Here is a 19314-nt window from a genome sequence, read left to right as displayed (position 1 = left end):
CTATGATTTATTTTAAATGTGCTTCTTGCTCACTTCATGGAGTGCCCCCCATCATCTAAAAGAGTAAATAACTGTTTCATATTTACCGATTGATTTCTTTCATGATTTTGTAGCCCTCTATCATATCCCCCCTCAGTCGTCTCTTCTCCAAGCTGAACAGCCCTACCCTCTTTAACCTTTCCTCATAGGAGAGCTGTTCCATCCCCCTTTATCATTTTGGTCGCCCTTCTCTGGACTTTCTCCGGTGCAACTATATCTTTTTTGAGATGCAGTGACCAGAATTGTACACAGTATTCAAGATGCATTTTTACATTATATGAAGAACGTATGAGTACATAAATTGTTTGCTGTAGTAAATTGCCTCAAGCTGTTATACACAAACTCTAGAATGCCTTCCAGAAGTTCAAGAAACCTAGTGTAGGTTTCCCTTCACTAGGAATCTTACCAAGGTTCCAGCTAAGAGCCCCTCCCACCTGCTTCAAACACTTGCTCCCTCTCAGGAGATCCAGGGACTCTGACCTAGATCCCCAGATCCCATCACCAGAAAGAGATGAGAGAGATGGAAACTTCTGGGCTTCTCAGCTATATTCAAGCCACCAAATCCTTCAGGCGCCTCCTGTTGGGGAGTATTTGAACAACACTGCACCTCCACTGACATCATTGAAGAGTGTCTGTGTGAAGACATACGCCTCTAATAAGAGACTTGTAGACTGTGGCAGGGGTCTGGGCTTGGCAACCAGGCCGCCCCATAGGGAAGATGTATAACCAAGAGGCAAGGTGAAGGCACCGGGGTAGAAGGCAGGAGTCAGAGATGAGGCAGGAGAGACACACGGAACAGAGTATTAAACGTGGACACAAGCAGGACACTGGAGATTAAGATGTGAAACAGGAAGGTTTATATGCAGGTATGCTGGAAGCCAAGTAGAATTGCTGGAGCCTTGGAACAGGATTACTTAAATTAGAACAGGGCTGGGATACTTTGACTAGAATAAGGCTTGGAAACCAGGAAACAAATGGATAGCTGTTGGACCAGCACTGTGAGCCTTCTGAGCATGCTTTATATACTGCTGTGAATATGGGGCATACCCAGTGATGGTTCAGTCAAGAGACTCTAGGGGTGTGTCTGACTCTCTCCCAGAAAACAGGACAAATATACCAGGACTCCCAGGGAAGCAGGCAGTCTTGTCAGCCTTGCATCAGATTCTCAGGTGACAACTCCCAGTTGTCCCAGACATGGATTGGACCCCCTTATATTTTATTTTCCTTCCATGGAAACTAATGGGAGTTGGCCCCTGCTACATCTTTTTGTTCACTCTACTGCTTCCATTGGTTTGTAATTCGAAAAAAATGGCAAAAAAAATCTAGTTTCTGAGCCATTTCTTGCTGCTTTTATAGAGACAGTACCATGATGGCCACAGCATACTGCCGCACCTGTGTTTTGGAAAGCAGCATTGACAGCTCTACCCACTGCATGGGCATCTCAACGCACTTTTCCGCACATGTGCACCTTTGGCCACCCCTGCCAGTTAATGTCTGTTTCTCACAATCATTCACGGTCTGGAACTACCTGTATATATGTAGTCACACTCCTGCAGTCAGGCTCACCGTAAATGTACACAAACTACCATGTTGTGAGTTCAGAAAATTGCTGTGAAAGGGGGGAGGTGCTATTGCTAGGGGATTTCACTCTGCTGGATGCTGATCGGGATATCCTGATTGCAATGTTTTGTTTTTTTTTAGAAGCAGGGAGATCCTGGATTTTGTTTTCTTTAGGGAAAACTGTTCTGATAACTAATGGAACCCACATGGGAGGGGGTGGTTCTGGGCTTGGTACTTACCAATGGGGAACGGTGTTTCTAACGTTGTAGTGGATGATTATCCAGGATCCAGTAATCACCCGATAGCCTGGTTCTGTATTAACGTGCAGGAGCTTGAAGGATCATCCAAAGGCGAGGGTCCCTATACGTCAAGAAAACTTAACTTTGTTAAAAATGGGGGAGCAACTCCAGGAGTCATTAGCTGGATGGGAAAATCTAAGAAAAGTGGAAGAGCCATGCGAAAAACCAAAGAGAGAGATTTATAAGGGCAACTAAGCTTATTGTTAGGAAAGTAAATGAAGGAAGGAGGAAAATGGAGGCTGCTGTTCACCTCAGTCTGCTTTCTGGCCCTGAAATAACTGAATCAATAGTAATTATCCTCCTCCGGCTCCTCTTTACTTCCTGCTTCTACGCCTTTGACGCTTCTGTTCTTTTGATGCGTCTCTTCCTTTCTTTCCATGGTTTTCTTTTTTCTCTTTTTTTTTTAATTTTTCCTTACTTAAAATATTAATCTTTGGGGCTTCGATATTCCCAAGGCCTGAAATCTGTTGAGAAGGATTTATTTGGTGAATGTTGAACAAACACTCAGATTTTGGAAAAACAAATGTCTGGAGACATATTACATATTTAATCTTTTGTGATATGAAACTTCTATTAGTAGAAAATAGAATCATGACGTTACCAGAGAAAACTCTTCTATGTGCTGTGCAAAGTGGTTGGTGTTAGCATGCGTTAGCCCTTTACGTAGTGGTAAATTGTGCTTTTACCAGACTGTAAAATCAGTGGCTGAATCAGATAAGGTTGATTGTAAAGAAAGCTTCAGTTACACGTAATTCCTCACTCATCGGGATTTGGAAAGCAGCTACAGAGCACGAGTCGTATGTGACAGGTGGAGGTTTTGGAAATCTTTCATTTTTAATGTGCCCAGCTGGGTCTTTATGCAGAGATCTTTAGAATATTTTTCTTCCCCCCCCCCCCCCCCCCCTTATCTTGAGCTTTAGATGGACGGAAGTTGAGACCGTGGCTATGGAAGGAAGCAATAATAGAAATCCTGGCACTTGCAATCAAAATAGTGTCCAAGGAGACACATTCTTCTTTGTCAGTGGTTGCGAGTGCCTTGTTTGAATTGTAAGTTTTTTGTTTGAAAGACCCAGTTATTTTGGGTTTCCTTTATTTAAAGTATTCGCTAGAAAACATAGCCCCCTTCTAGTATAGGCTGGATTCCAGAGAGCTACTCCTTTTTAGATCTCTTGTATCTGTAAGCCCCATTCTCAGGGTGCTCTGAGTCCAGGCAAGGGGCTACCTTGCAGAACTGCAGTGCAGGATTAAAACTGGCTGCAGACAAAGATTACAATTCCTCTGGTGTGGGGGACCGCTTTTGCTTTAATGCCCAGGAGACGTCACACACAATCAACAGAAGAAAACTTCACAAAAATGTGTTCTTCCAGAACAGAACATATACTGAGGAATAATAAAATGGCACAAAAACATAGGAATCCAGGTCAGGCCTTTGGATTCGACCAAGCTACAGTTCACAGGCCAACACAAAAATACAGAGCAGTAAAATCAGAGCCCTTTCTGGCATTTCCTTTTGCCACCAAGACCTCCAAAAAATAATTTCAGACTCTCAGATTCCTTGGGTACCTGTAAGTGCTGTAATCATTCAGCCCTGGCTCCCATCTCCTCTCTTGAGATGGACACCCTCTAAAGGTGCCAGCCACAAAGTCTTCATCAACTTCTCTTGCACATAAATAAAATACAGCTCACTGCTGTGTATTTCTAGTATCACACTAAAGTGCCGTGGACACACAATATTTTTAGAGGGTTGAACTTTCCTCCCTTAGTGGACGAAAGCAAGGGGAAACTATTCTGCTCCCACAAAATCTAAGAAAATAGGAGAATCCGGCCTCTTCTGTCTGTGAAGAGGTAAGCAGCCTTCCCATTGGAAAAAGTGAAAAGCTGGAGAAAACTGTTCTAGAGACTAGGCGAACACACTTTCTGCCTCTCTCCACACCTCCAAGGCATTGAACAACTCAAGACTTTTCCCTAGTGTCTCATGGAGGTACCTTTATAGATATTCAGAAAAGGGAGCTAGCATGTCAGTCACTCACCAATAGATGTCACCTCCCCCTCCCCCCCTACACACCTCCTGCTGGAGAACTGCACATGTTACTCTGCGGGGAAGCATAATGGGCTATATGGTTTTATTTGTCTCGGGGGAAGGGGGGGGGGGAAGAGGGGATTTTGTTAACCATGGCAAACGATATTTTTTTTTCCAGAAAAACATCATACTTTATACATTAGAACAATACTTCATACACAGTAGTCACCATTTCAGGTGGACATTTAGGCTGTTGTGTGCATTAGGGATCTTTCTAGTGACTTGGTGACTAGCACCTGTAATAACGAGGCACACCATTAGCATCTCTTAGAACATTCACATAAGGATTACCTTAAACCCTGTTTGTTAGGCACATTTACATAGAGCCCACAAGTTTATTGCTGAGTGGAATACATAAGTTTGGGTTCTTACTTTCACTCTATTATGCATAAAATAGGTTTCTTTCATATAGAATTATGCACCCTCGCTTGTTGCAGCAAATGTGATATGCCATTATTGGACATGTTAAACCATAAATATGATAATTTACTCGCACATTAATTGTTACACATTGCTTCCTTTTAGCCAAAGTATTATAGAAGATGGGGGAGGGGGAAGCATCCACAGTTCTGCAGATCCTTCAGAAGAATAGACAAAAAGGCCATTACACTGTCCCTAGAAAAAAATATCAAAATTTAGGAAGGCAATGGATTCTTCTCTGTGGGAAAAAGGGAGAAGCACAGCCTCTATCAAAAACTAGAGACCACAAGTTGATTGAACTTGCATCCTATCCCTTAGATATGCTCATATAAAAAAAAAAACTTCACCGTCCTCACAAAGATAATGTAAAGATCATCTGAATGTGGCATCCATACATTTGGCCCTCACTCACTCAGCACCCACCGAGGCCTCCAGCTACTGACAGCTGCCTCTAAGCGGGTTCCTCGTAGGTGCACGCTCCCTGCTTCTAGAAGGCCCTGTGGCAGGAAAAGACCTGCGGCGCTGCTGGATGCTGTCACCAATGTGGCTGTCTTTAAACTACAGCTGATCTTCTGGCCACAGTCTCGGCAACAAGTCTTCTGCTGTTTTATCTGCCTACAGTGCTGGCTGCCCCAACCTGCTCTGGTGGTTGTTCCAGTGTATCCTGCTCCTGCCTTGTCCCTGCGCTGCTCCTCCGGTTCTTGCCTTTGTCCAGTGTTCTCCATGCTGTCTTGCTCTAATCCTCGTTCTGCTCCTTCCTGCTGGCTCTGTGTCCTCTGCTTCCCACTTCCCTGCTATTTGATCACTTGTGTTTTGAGCACTGCCTGGATCCTGGGCGAGCCTGATTGCTGCCTGCCTTGACCATTGCTTGGATCCTGACCTTGGCTGATGTCTGCCTGCTTTGAACACTGCTCAGATACTGACTTGCCTGATTGCTGCCTATCTTGATCTCTGCTGTACTCCATCTCTGCCTGACCATTCCCCTTGCTGGACTCTCGCCTAAGTCCTGCCAGACTTAGAACCCAAAGACTCAGCCTGTGAAGGAAGAGGCTGGTATGGATGAAGCCTAGCTTTAATCCCACTTGGAGCATGTCTGTCTACTGTTGGCATGGGCGCAGCAAGTTTTGCCTGCTGGGTTGTCAATCACACCACAACCTAAGGACTCACATTCCGTTACAGATAAGTAAAAGGCATAACTTTCAACACTGTTAAAACTGTAAAATCCCTGAGTTGGAGAAGATATATTCTACTTTAAAACCACCTGTATAGTTTTCTGGATGAAAATATATTCCCTTAATAATCTCCAGTATAGTGTCTGGGCTAGAGACAATACACTTCCTTAAAATAACCTTGGATCTCTGGGTTAGAGTTGCAGGTAATACTCTATAAGCTTAGGTTAGCCACGTGTAGAAATGGAAAGCCAGTTAGAATTTAAAGCACCCTGAAAACTCTTCTTAAAGAACATAATCTCCTTTTCAGATCCCGTAAAGTGGACTGGAAAGAAAAATGTAATAGGGTAAAGTATCCATCTAGTTAACTCTTTCATTCTAGAATGCAAAGAGAGTTTAGATAAGGCACCAACTTGTATAAAATATACATAGACAAGTGTACACCAAATAGGAAATAAAGAACAGAAAAGAAAAGAATGTTCTGGAACACATTTACAGATTTTCACAAAAAAAGGGGCCCATTCTGGTGGGGATGGACCATATAAATCACTCAGCACTAGATAATACCCTTCTTACATGCCTCGTGCTGGACAATTCCACATTACTCTGTATTGAATCTAGTGGGCTTTACTTCAGATCCAGCCCATATCCAAGCCCATTCTTACTGCTTCTAAACAATGGTAGCAGTGACACGTAGACAGTCTGGACTGCTGTAAATAACTCTGGATGTCTGAATTCATTCTTTCCTTCTTGATTCAAAAAAACTTTGCAAAACATTCAGTGCAAGGGGGGTGACTTGCACTAGCCATTTGATCTTGTGGGTACTTTTTCAGAAATGCATGGTCTGGTGCTCGACTTGCATATATTAAATGTGACATGCCATAAATCTCTAATTCCCTTGCAGGCCGTCAGTATTATTTTCCACAAAATAATGCCTGCTTTGCACAGAAATCAGGAAACAAGGTTATTCATGCCACGGCATTTTCATGCTGAGTCAGACTTTTGACTGTTTGAACTCACTTTCACTCATTAGGATATTCATTGCCAGAAAATGTCTCCCTGTTTTTTTTTTGCCTTAAAATGGAGTTATCTTTTTTCTTGCTGTTCAAGGACATTTTAAAATTTAGTGCAAAAGATGTAGTGTGGTCTTATGAGTAAGGCAGTAATAACTGTCCTGGAGTAATAAACATGGGAGGAGGGGGTAGATATTCAAAAGCCATTTAGACAGGTAACTTAGCTATCTAAATGGGAAGTTTTGCTATATTCAGCTTTATCTGGCTAGATTTTAGCAGCATAAATCATTATCTGGTTAAAATCTTGCCTGATAAGAGGCATTCTGCCCATTTAACTGCGGGGTGCTACTTATCTTCCTAAATTAGTGGATAAGTAGCAATATTCAAACTTATCCACCTCAGGTATCCAGCTAATTTTAGGCCTGCTATTGAGTAGCCACTTATCTTATCCGCTAACTTTAAACTTATCCTGGTATATTCAGCAGCACATCCACACTACTGAATATCCCACCTAAGTTAGCGGGATAAGTCGGCTAACTTACATAACTTACATCTAGACAAGTTTCAAATACTAGATACTCAATTTATTCTTTCTTATTGCCTGTCCATAAGATTGTTGTTATTTATTTGTTGTCTTATTATGCCTTATTTTTAATTCAATTTTGTCCAAGTTCACTCGCCTGTTCCATGTAAGACTCATATGTTTAGTCATCCTAATGTTATATGTAAACCGAAGTGATTAGTAAGATTGTTACCAGAACCTCGGTATATAAAATGTTAAATAAATAAATAAATATTGACCATTTTATGGGGGCCTCAATGCCCAACTTACCTGTCTTAAGTTAAAGTTCATTTTCAGCTGTATTTTAGCCCTGCTGAATCTCTGTCTCTGTACCTTTTGGCTGACCACTCTTATTACAGCAGTCTTGCCATTTGGCTAACCCTTCCAATGAGCTTTTAAATTTTTATAAGAAAATGCAGCATCTGCTTCCCCAGTGGCCACTTGCCTGGCTCTGGTCCCTGCCTAGAAGCAATAAAGCGCATGTGTGGGGAGAGGCATCCAGTGACTACACCCCAGAAGGGGCCCAGAGCAGCAGCAGCAGCAGTAGAAAAGATAGTGGCAGTGACCACGAAAAGGTTTTAGGGATCAGAGTAGTCTTCCCCCCTGTCTACACACAAGCGAGCGGAGCAGAGATGATTGGTCTGATCCTGAATGCTGCTAGCAAGAGAAATAATAGCCAAAGGAAGCAGAAGAGGAGCCAAAGCAAGCAGTATGAGCTAACTGTGTGAGTTCCTTCAGGTCCCCCTGTACCAATAAGTTCAAAGGGGGATGAGATTTCTCCAATGTTCTCTCGCCCTAGATTGATGGACTCTCAAGCTAGGGTGAGAGAACATGGAAGTAATCTCATCTTAGTCTGACTTTCCTCACTCCAAATCACGTCAAATCTTCACCAAGGTCTACTGTGCTGTTCGTACGTCTCACTCTGCATGTAAAACTGGCCCCAAAACTCTAGACCACCACCAAAACCTCACCTCGCATTACTAACTGACCCTCCTATAGTGATATAAATAGTTGACTACTATATATGTCACCCCAGAGGATCTCTGTCTGAATCGTGTGCATTAATGCATTTTGATAAATATCCCTGTTAGCTGGTTTTAATTGAAAATCGGCTGTGCTGGCAGATAACTTTGTCACGCCACAGAACGCCCCTATTTTAGCTGGATAATGACACAATCGCTATAATTTAGCCGCAAAACTAGCTGAATATCCAAATTCTACCCCAAAACTCTAAATAGCCTCTAGGTGCTTCAGTGGTTCTGCTAGGAAATCACCTGCCACAAGTTGAAGACCTACTGGATCCTACATCCTAACAAACAGAGGCTTGGCTTTACCAAAAAGCTATAAATATAGCACCCGCGATAAAGGGGGTGTAGTTAGGCTAATTTCCCTGCTCCCACATCACAGAGGTAATTTCCGCAAACTGTGAAAAATGTATTGCACCAGCGCTAATGTTTGCATTGCATGCTGATTAATCTACTGCAGGTGCATTACTGACCAACAAGGTATTTATCACAAATAGGAATTTGGGGGGGGGGGAGAGAGAGAATCTATGTAGAGGCCAATATGTAACTTTACTATTTATGCCACTGTAAGAAGGAACACTTTTAACTCGGGGGGGGGGGGGGGGGGCAGTTTTACATACACACTCAGAAGTACAAACTGCAAAGTTGACAGCACTGAAGATTTTCTGACATTGGGAGTGATGAAAGGTAAAAGAGGAGTTGATTTGTACAATGTACTCAGAACCTAGGTAGAGAGTACATTGTACATATCAACTCTGCGGTAAGGCCCTGATGCAAAATAAGTGACTCTGAGAGGTAGAAAAGGCAATTGGGTGTATAGAGGAAGTAGGGACTTCTTAGAGAACCTTGAGAGAGAAAAGGTCTGTGGAAAGCAATAAGAGAGAGAGATTTCTGCTACCTGCTGGCTTATGGGGGCTTAAGTATAACCCAAGAACCAGTGGAAGATAAGCAGGAGACATAGCAGCTGACCCCTTGAACTCACTTAAGCACATGACCTAGCCAGGCTGATCCCAGAGGAAAACAGGGTAATGTCTTACTGAATCGGAAGCTTTCCAGCCCTGGTTAGGTCAGCTTGGCCTGGAACACCAGAGTTGCTGGCAGACAGTTGTTCTGGGTGCGACCACTCCTGAGGCTCATCTCTTCTACGAGGATGGATAAGCGAGGGCCACTTCAGGGTCTGGGATCTCTTGATTGCATAGTTGCCTGAAATGACACAGGCATAGATGGCCTGAGCTCTGCAGAAACTCATGGGGCCTTGCATGAGCCAGCTGCGTAAGAACACCTGCTGCTCTTTGTTTGGCCTGCAATACAAGTAAACACTTATTAAGGGATTCAATAGAACCCTACCCACAACAGCAAGCTCTATGTGGATGCCCTGGGACGGGGGCCAGGACAAAATAATAGTGCAGCTAATAGTGGTAAAGGAAGGTTTAATTGGTTGAATGCTTCAAGCTTGTTATGTGTGTGTCTTTTTGCAAATTCTTTGCTTTATTTTATTTTTAGCGTTTTATGCCTTATTTATTTCTATGAGATTACAGTGCAGAAGCTTTTATCTACACACACAGCTCTCCTGGGTGAATGCACTACTAACCTCTTTGGCTTTCAAAATCATCTTGCTGAAAGGAAGCTTGCTTTCTTGTTTTGGAAAATGAGAGTCAAACTCAGGGGGGGGGGGGCCCTCTTCAGGGAAGAGAAGCTCAACTACTTGCCTTGGAAAAAGGAAGAGATATTGAGGGGGGTTTCCCTTTCATATGGTGATAATATCTGCAGGCCAAGCAGAGAGATCTGACTTGCAGCTGCTTGGGATGCCTAGAACAGGGTTATGGAGAAAGAAGTCTGGTGTTGTCCTTTTACACTTATATTATATTATAGGACATCATTGACAATTATGTGCTTTCACTGCTGAAGAGGGCAAAACGTGACCTTTAGCCTTTCCTAGTCAGTACTGCACTGCAGCTCCACTTCTGGTGCTGCCCAGGTGATCAGAGGAAATACTGTAGCCACCTAACAATCCAAACTGTACAGCTTGCAAACCAAATAATTAGTCACGCAGCAGACTGAGTTATTGACAAGCATTTAGTTCTCAGTCATGAAAGCGGACATAAAGAGTTCTCTCAAAAATCCAACAGCACTACAGGATTTCTGTTGTACTTTAACAGTGAGGTAATTCTCAAAGGAGCTCAGAGTGAGAGAACAGAGTAGACAAACAGTGGGAAGTTGAGAAATGCGAGCCTGGGCAGCTGAGAAAGACAGGCACAGGAGTTGCAAGATAATCCAAGTATCAAAGAAAAAGGAGTTGTGATTGCTTAAGTGAGACCTGAAGAGCAACTATGGCAGTTTGAAGAGGGAACTAAAAGGCAAGAGGGGAGCTCTGACGTTCAGGGAGGGGGCCAGGGAGCAGGAGGAGATCGTGATAAGATATTAATAAGAGAAGTAGATCTATAGATTAAAAAGTATGGAACCCAAAGGGTTAAATGCGAGTATAGATTGGAATATTTTCCTGTAAAGGAGTATTACAAACAAAAAAGCAATGTGAAACCACGGGAGGCAAAAACGTTTTCCGTGACTAATTTATACGAGCAAGTATTATATTAGACGTGTCAATGAGAGCCGTGTAAAAGAATGCCGCTATTTAAGTATGGATAATATTTTCTTGGGAAATATGAGAAACTTCGTGGGGGTGTGGTCCCAAGGAGAATTCTTGGGGTCCAGCTTTGAGTGTCCAAGCTTCCTGTCTCACTCCTCCATTGCCTCTTCCCATGTAAGCCTAAGCCTAGGACACTGGAGAGGGGTTACTGTAATGTTTTGGATGGCCACGGGATGTCCAGTGGCCAGCTGCACTTACCCCAAATGCTGAGATGCTGGCTCTCCCTAGGTGCATGTGCTGCACCTATATTTAAAGATCCTGTGGCCGGAAACTGAGCTGTCAGCGCCCACTGATGATGTTGTACGGCTGGGTATTTAAACCCAGCCGTGCTCCTACTCCTTGCCTCAGCAACAGGTTCTCCTGCCTAGCAGTGCATGTTTCCTGTGTCTACCGTGTCTTGCCTCCGTGACTCCATGCCTGTCTTACCTTGTCATTGTCCTGCCCTGCCTTGCCCCTGCTTGTGCTGTGGTCCCTTGTGCCTGCTCCCTGTCTAGTCCATTTGTCTCTGCCTGACTTCCTGGTTTTGACCTTGCTAGGGACCTGCATTCCACTTGCTTGCTACTTGCCCCGACCTCAGCCTGCACCTGGATACCATTGCTGGCTGCCAACCTTGACCTTTAGTTGCTACTCAGCCTGGTCTGACTGTCACTTACTGAGCTCTCACCTAAGTCCTGCCAGCCCCTGTAACCCAAAGGCTCAATCTACGGGTGAATGGGGCTAGTATAGGTGAAACCCGAGAACCAGCCCAGTAAGGTCATGTCCATCTGCTGTCGGTGTGGGCCTAGTAGGTTTGCCTGCTAGGCTGCATCAACCATGCCACAACCTAAGGGCTCACACTTGTGGCACCTATTGTTATTGAAGTCCATCGCCACCTCTCTTGTTTTGGGATGCCGCTGGAGGTGCTCCAGAACAGGAAAGGCCAAACAATCTAATCAATATCTGTGCCAGTGCCTGTGCGTCCTCCTGCCCCCTTCCCTACTAGCTTCTACTATAATAGTTATAAGGGAGCCCAGCTCATCCACTGAAAACTGTGTAAATACTATAACAACATTATACCAGAAAACAACTGGATCATGACCGTGCTAGAATTGTAGAAAATAAAGAAGTTTTAATCACATGGGACATTCTTGACCAAGGGCAGAGTACGGGTGTTGGAACATCGTTTGTCTACACTATAATGTTTTTTGGCATCTTTTTGTGTATTTTGTAAGTTGTTGCATATTTGTGTTTTCAGCTATACATTTTTTTAATCTATATAAAAAATATGAATACCTTGCATTTTTCTACATAATGTTACAGTTTTGTCCCATGCTCTATTGAACTAAAAGGAATTTTCAAGAAAACCAGACATGATGGTAAAGGAGAAAAGCATTGCTAATAAGTATCAATATCAAGCAATTAATCTGTGCTAGGTAAGGAGAAAGAGAAGATTCTCAAATACCAAGACATGCAGTCGGAGACCAGGAAGATGTGGTATAAAGAGAGAGACAGAAATAATCCCAGTATTAAAATAAACCTAGACACCGGAGTTCCCCAAGGCTCCGCTTTATCTGAGACACTCTTCAACATTTATCTGCTCCCATATGCCACTATCCTCTCAAACCTTAAACTGACCCACTTCATTATGCGGATGATATCCAAATATTAATCCAATACACAACTCTCTGGAAGACACCCTACAAAAAAACAGCCACCTACCTCACCAAAATAAAGCAACTACTAACCATCATGAAACTCATCCTAAACTTCGATAAGACAATAATCATACTGGATAGAAAGAACATCGCTCCTCAACTACCACCACTCAACTTAATGAACCAAAAAGCTGCAATCTCACCTGTCAATCATGCCCGCAACCTTGGAGTCATAATTGACAATAAACTTTCCTTCAAGAACCACATCACTACTAAAATCAAAGATGGATATCACAAACTACTAACCCTTCGTCATCTAAACCTTTCCTTCCCCCAGCGACTTCAGAACAGTCCAACTACTCATCTTCTCCAACCTGGACTACTGCAACTCCCTGCTATTCAACTTACCTCTCAACACCATCCGTCCACTCCAAATCCTCCAAAATACAAGCCGCAAAAATACTCACTGGAACTAAAAAACATGATCACATCACTCCTACACTTATATCACTACACTGGCTCCCAATAAAATTTAGGATAGAATACAAAATACTATCCATATTACACAAAATAATATACGAAAAACAAACTGGTTAAGTACATCCATAAAACTGCACTCTCCAAACAGAAACCTCCGCTCAGCTAATAAAGGTCTATTAAAGATTCCACCTGCTCGTTCCAAACAACTTACCTCAACTCGGAAGAGAGCCATATCCCTAGGAAGTCCCAAACTCTGGAACATCCTCCCAACCGAACTTAGAACACAGCAAAACTTAAAAACCTTCAAAAAAGAACTAAAAACCTGGATGTTTACTGAAGCCTACCAACTCACCCAATGACTCTCAAACACCACTTCCCTCCTTCTGACCCTATGCAAACATGTGGAGCCAGTGCAAGCACGTAATATAACACATAACCGAAACTGTATAGTTTGACATCTGAACTACGTTTACAAAGCCTACAATATCTATGTTAACAATCACAGGAACCTTTTGGAAACTCTGTTAAACATCGAAACTTTGTAAACCGTTGTGATGGCTAAACCGAACGACGGTATATAAAACTTGATAAATAAATAAATAAATATTCAGATCGCAGTGTCATCTTTGTAACAGCAACCCAAACTCTCCCTCTACTCTCAGGCACATTGTGAAATACAAAATTTGCCAAAAAAAACCCCCTCTGCAAGAATAGCAACAATCCTTCCTAAGAAAAGGCAGCTCTGCAGATATTGCAGCGGGCACTAAAACACCGATGCACCTCCTATTGGGAAAGAAGAAGACTGATACAGAGCCCTACATACCAGGAGAATATCTTACCTTGGTCACAAATGCAGAACAAACACAGACTTTAACCAAATACACAGTAGCTGTCCACCGACTACAAATGTGAAGGCAAAAACTGAAATGGACCCCCCCCCTCCCCCAAACAAGCCACACTATGCAATGTAAAACTGAAGAACTAGAAACAGTAATACATTTCCTCCTATATTAAGCAAAAGTACAAAAGACAGAGGAGACGAACATTCACAAAACTTCCATAGCTCGGTCATCCTGTCTCCACCCCCCCAGCACCTGCATGCTGCCTCTCCAACCATATCCTCTCACTTCTCCCAACTATTCCCTTTCAGTCCTTCCCTCTCATTCTCTCCTGCCTCTGCCGAGCATCCTCCTGACCTCTTCCCTCCCCCTCCACCCTCCACTCTTCCCCCTGTTGCTGTCTCCTCATACCCTTGACTTTGCTTTTTTTTCACCCTTGCCTACTTAGCAGCCCCCTAACTCCCTCTCTCCCTCACCCTTCCTGCCCAGCATCTCCCGGCCTCTCTGTCTCCCCCTTCCTGCAGCTTAGCTCCCTCTCCCTTCTTCCATCCTTTTTGCCCAGCAACACCCTGAACTTGTCTCTCCAGACCCCTCTACCTGCCTGAACACCTCCCTCCCTCCCTGGCCAGCGGCACCCTTATTCTCCCTTTCTTCTGGCTTCCACTCCAGGTCCTCCCTCCTCCTTAACTGTCGTCCGTCCGTGCAGGGGTGGATCTCTCCCTTTCTCCTCACCTTTGGGCTGGCAGATGTGAAGGAGGCGACAACTCTACCCTCTGGCTCTGCAGCAAACGTGATAAGCTGCAGGAGGTGGCAGCCACGGCTCTCTCCTCAGCCAGCAGGCAGATGCAGTGGTGGCAGAGGAGGCAGCAAGCAACAGTTCTGCAGGTATAACATGCACCTCTCCCGTGTGCTCCTGCTGCAGCTGTGGCGGCTGGTGCAGAGACTGACACACCGAAGCCGTGGTGCATTGCTCCTAGCAGAGATGCTGCTCTGGACAAAATTGGTTGGGCCAGGGCCCCCGATGGCCCACCTCGTTCCGATGCCTGTGAGCATCAGGCAAGGCCAGCCCGGCCCACTGGCCAGATCAGTGACTGCTCAGTGCTGCTGCTGCTGCCGCCTCCGAAACTTTGGTGCTCTAGGCAGCTGCCTAGTCCACTTAGTGCTTCCAGTGCTGCTGCCTCCAAAGGAGTGATCATCTTTGGATTGCCCTATTAGAGGAAAATTGCCTCCAGTGGCCACAGCATCCTCTTCCATCCCCTAGGGCCTGGTCTCTTGTCAGTGAGGATGGGGGTCATATCTGCTCAAAATGAGGATGTCATGTATTGATTAGGTTTTCTAATCTGTAGCATCTTTTATACTATGTGTGCATGAAATCGTGTTTTAGTAAAGTTTTCTTACTCTTGTTCAGAGTGATAAGAGATGTGGCTTACTGTTTTTCTCTGTCTTGTTTTGCAGGATACAGGGGTTGGGAAATCAAGTATAGTTTGTCGATTTGTCCAGGATCATTTTGATCACAATATCAGTCCCACGATAGGGTAAGTGCACAGCAGACTATGCTAGGAAATTCTTCATATTTTCCAGCCAGAGACAAAATTTTTTGTTGTCTTGCTTTACTGACTTTTTTTTAAATTAATATAGTAAAACCTTTGTACATGGTATGCATGAAGTAAGGTGAGCAGACAGCTCCATGTCATAAGGGACAAGCTGATTCATTCTTTGTTTTACCACATTGAATCTATGGATTTGTAGACCTTCTGCTCTTTTAGAGAAGTTGGAATTACAAGTTCACAGATGCAACGGATAAGGTTACCAGATATTTGGTGGGCAAATCTGGGATACTGGTCACTTGCAGTATCAATAGTGAGTGAGTTAAGGAGGAAGAGGTGTCATACGAACTATCCCCATAGGAAAATTAGAACAAATCTACTTTTAAAATTTGCAATTTCCTCATACCTAAAGGTATATTTTTTAAATATTGTTACCATATATTTAATTATTTAGAACCCAGTACAAAAGCTTTGTGCTCCTTTATCCCTCCCTGGTTCCACCACCCACTGCTCCCTCCTTAATTGCATCATCAGTCCCTCAGTCACCTCCACCCCTAGGTCCAAAAGACCCCTCTTCAATTCCATCACCCCCCCCCCCTTCCCCCAGCATCACCTTCCTTGGTTCCATGTTTTCCTGCTCCTCACAGCCTCACCCCTATTGTCCTTTCTCTTTCCAACACCCTTATCCCCTCTCAGTTGCATCTCTCCCTGCACCACCCTCCCCTATTTCATTGCCTCTTGACCCCTGACCTCCATCCCCTGCCTTAGTTCCATCAACCTTTGCCCCTCCATCCTGAGTTCCAGCACCCTCTCACCAATATCCCTTCTCCTCCTTTGTTCTATCACCCCTCTCCCAGTTATGTCCCTCCCAAGTTCAAACACCCTCTCCCCATGCCCTCCTATTTGGTTCCGTCACTTCCCTCCCCAACAAGTCACACTACTTACAGATCTGTTGCTCTTCCTGTGAGCTGTGTAGCTGCCCTCCCACTGTCTTTAGGACTACACATATCCCAAAATGTTGTTGCCGTCGTCCTGCTGCCCTTCCCAGTGTAGGCATCCTCTACTTCTTCCTGCCATAGGGGAAGGGACCTGAAGCCCTCCTGCTCCCACCGCCAACCTGCCAAATCTTGCTGCTTTGGGCTAAGGAGGTGGGTGGGAGAGAGAGGAAGGAGCTACGTCCTCCTGCTGGCCAGTCTTACTGTTCCCTTCCTTCAGTGGCGGCTGGGAGACAGAATCTTTCCACACCCACCCTCTGAGGGGAGAGGGGGTAAAATCCTTCAGCTGCTGCTCCATTGGCTGGTTTTGCTGCTTTAAATCCAAGAGGTGGGGCCAAATCCTCCACCTGCCACACCATTGGTTGGTGTTGCTGCTTTTGTCGTTGGGGAGGGGGAGGTGCAATTTGTCAGATGCTGATTTCTCTTGTTCCGGCTTCCAGCATTGGAGGGGCGGTGTCTTACTCCAGCCAATGGCTAAATTGGGTTCTCTGCTGCCACTGTGCCATGCTGCCCACCTACCCCCTCCTCTCCAACCAGCTGGAATTGAGGGTGAGTCATGCTGCTTCCATCAGCAGGCCAGGTCCATTCCCTTCAGCTTTACCACCAGCACCATGATCCTGCTGGTCTGCATGAGGAATTGGCACATTTGGTGCCTATAATAACTCTTCATGCTGCCACAAACAGAAGGAGCATGCACAGGATAATGAAGAACTAAATCAGGGACAATTTAATTCTGGCAGTGACCAGTCGGGGATAAGCATGCAAATATGGGGTGAATTCCTAAAAATCAGGGACATTTGGTAACCTTAGCAATATCTTTGAAAAACAGTCGAAGAAGTGCAGACATCTTGTTCAGTACTTGGGGGGAAAAACATCTGTTAACAATTCTTAACTTTCCATTAAGCTTTTATACAGAATATGTAGTTGGCATCACTCTCAGAGACTTCCCTAGCATATCCTTTTTCTAAATAAGGACCAGCATAATATCCCGTGGATGCCTTAAGATTTCAGCATTTTTACCGCTTATTGGGTCATAAATAATCATAGGTCCCAGTACAATAAACTTTTGAACAATTTGTTTTAGATTTTTCATAAGAACATAAGAGATGCCATACTGGGTCAGACCAAGGGTCCATCAAACCCAATATCCTGTTTCCAGCAGTGGCCAATCATGTCACAAGTACCTGGCCAGTACCCAAACATTAATTAGATCCCAAGGTACTAATGCTGGTAACAAGCAGTGGCTATTCCATATTGATTAATAGCATTTTATAGTCTTCTACTCCTGGAACTTATCCAAAACTTTTTTAAACCCAACTACACCAACTTCCTTTACCACATTCTCTGGCAGTGCGTTGAGTTAAAACATTTTCTTCAATTTGTTTTAATGTGCTACTTGCTAACTTCATGGAGTGCACCTAGTCCTTGTAACTCCAAAAGAATAAATAACCAAATCACATTTACCCATTCAAGTCCTTTCATGATTTTGTAAACCTCTATCATATCCCCTTTCAGTTGTCTCTTCTCTAAGCTGAACATCCTTAACCTCTTTAGCCTTTCCTCATAGGGGAGTCGTCCCATGCCCTTTATCATTTTGGTCACCCTTCTCTGTACTTTCTGCAGTGCAACTATATCTTTTGAGATGCAGCGACCAGAATTGAACACAGTATTCAAGGTGTGGTCTCACCATAAAGCGAGATATTCACCATTTTCAGCATTTTATTTGCAATTCCCTTCCTAATAACTCCTAACATTATTTGCTTTTTTGACTGCTGCAGCACACTGAACCGACGATTTCAATGTATTATCCACTATGATGCTTAGATCTCTTTCCTGGGTGGTAGGTTTCATATTAGTTTAATATCTACATTCATACATACTTACATTCATACATACATTCATTCATACATACATTCATTCATACATACATTCATACATACATACATTCATACATTCATACATATTCATACATTCATACATATTCATACATGTTTAATATCTACATTCTCCCCCTCTGCCACCTACTTTCAAACCTCAAACTCAAATTTTATATTTACGCAGATGACCTTCAAATTTTAATCCCTATATCCAAATCATTGGACTCAACTCTCAGGTTATGGAACGCTCATCTACAAACTATAAACCACTACTTATCCAACCTCAACCTTGTGCTCAACACTTCTAAAACCGAACTCTTACTAATTACTCCAGAAGGTAGTCCCATACTTCTCCAATCACAAAATATTCCACATATATCACACGCCAGAGATCTTGGAGTCCTAATCGACAGTCACCTGAACCTAAAGCATTTTATAAAACACACTACTAAGGAGTGCTTTTACAAGTTACAAGTACTCAAAAAGCTCAAACCGCTCCTATTCCACTACGATTTCAGATCCGTCCTCCAAGCCATTCTGTTCTCTAAGATCGACTATTGCAACTCCATTCTGCATGGTCTTCCAGCCTCTACCATTAAACCGCTCCAGCTGCTACAAAATGCAGCGGCAAGGATCCTGACAAACACCAATCGGAGAGAGCATATTTCTCCTATTCTAAAAGATCTCCACTGGCTCCCAGTAAACTTCCGGATCCTCCATAAATCTCTCACAATCATTCATAAAAATATCCACCATCAAACCCCGCTTGATCTGTCTCATCCTCTCAGACTGCACTCGACAGCCAGGCCTTTAAGGGATGCTTACAAGGGATCTTTACACGTTCCTACAATCAAATTAGTGCACCACGCAAACATCAGAGACCGGTCATTCTCTACTGCAGGCCCCTCCATGTGGAACGCCATGCCTCCGGACCTCAGACTGGAGACTTGTCTAACAACTTTTAAAAAGAAACTAAAGACATGGCTGTTCAGCCAAGCCTTCCCCACTACAAACTCCATTCCCTGATCTAGAATTGTACACCACACATCTCTGTAAACAAAATTTTCCAAATTCTCATGCATAATATCCATTAAAGAGAGGTTGGCTCCTTGCCCCCTCCTCTGTATA

The 19314-nt window shown here is 43.8% G+C and overlaps 1 protein-coding gene across 4 annotated transcripts in view; it reads left to right on the top strand.

Moving 5' to 3' along the window:
- RAB31 (RAB31, member RAS oncogene family) overlaps positions 1 to 19314 on the top strand; it is a 236483-nt gene that overhangs the window by 39152 nt on the left and 178017 nt on the right. For 3 of the 4 annotated variants that reach the window (XM_029590987.1, XM_029590986.1, XM_029590988.1), the window contains exon 2: positions 15223 to 15302. The exons of the other annotated variant lie outside the window; for it this stretch is intronic. In XM_029590987.1, the coding sequence (XP_029446847.1) occupies positions 15223 to 15302 (80 nt within the window). The remainder of the gene's footprint in view (positions 1 to 15222; positions 15303 to 19314) is intronic. 4 annotated transcript variants of the gene reach the window in all.

Source organism: Rhinatrema bivittatum, chromosome 2 (genome assembly GCF_901001135.1).
Source record: "Rhinatrema bivittatum chromosome 2, aRhiBiv1.1, whole genome shotgun sequence".
In the NCBI taxonomy this organism is placed as follows: domain Eukaryota; kingdom Metazoa; phylum Chordata; class Amphibia; order Gymnophiona; family Rhinatrematidae; genus Rhinatrema; species Rhinatrema bivittatum.
The sequence above is the reverse complement of the archived record's forward strand: the minus strand, read 5'-3'. Positions and strand labels throughout refer to the sequence as shown.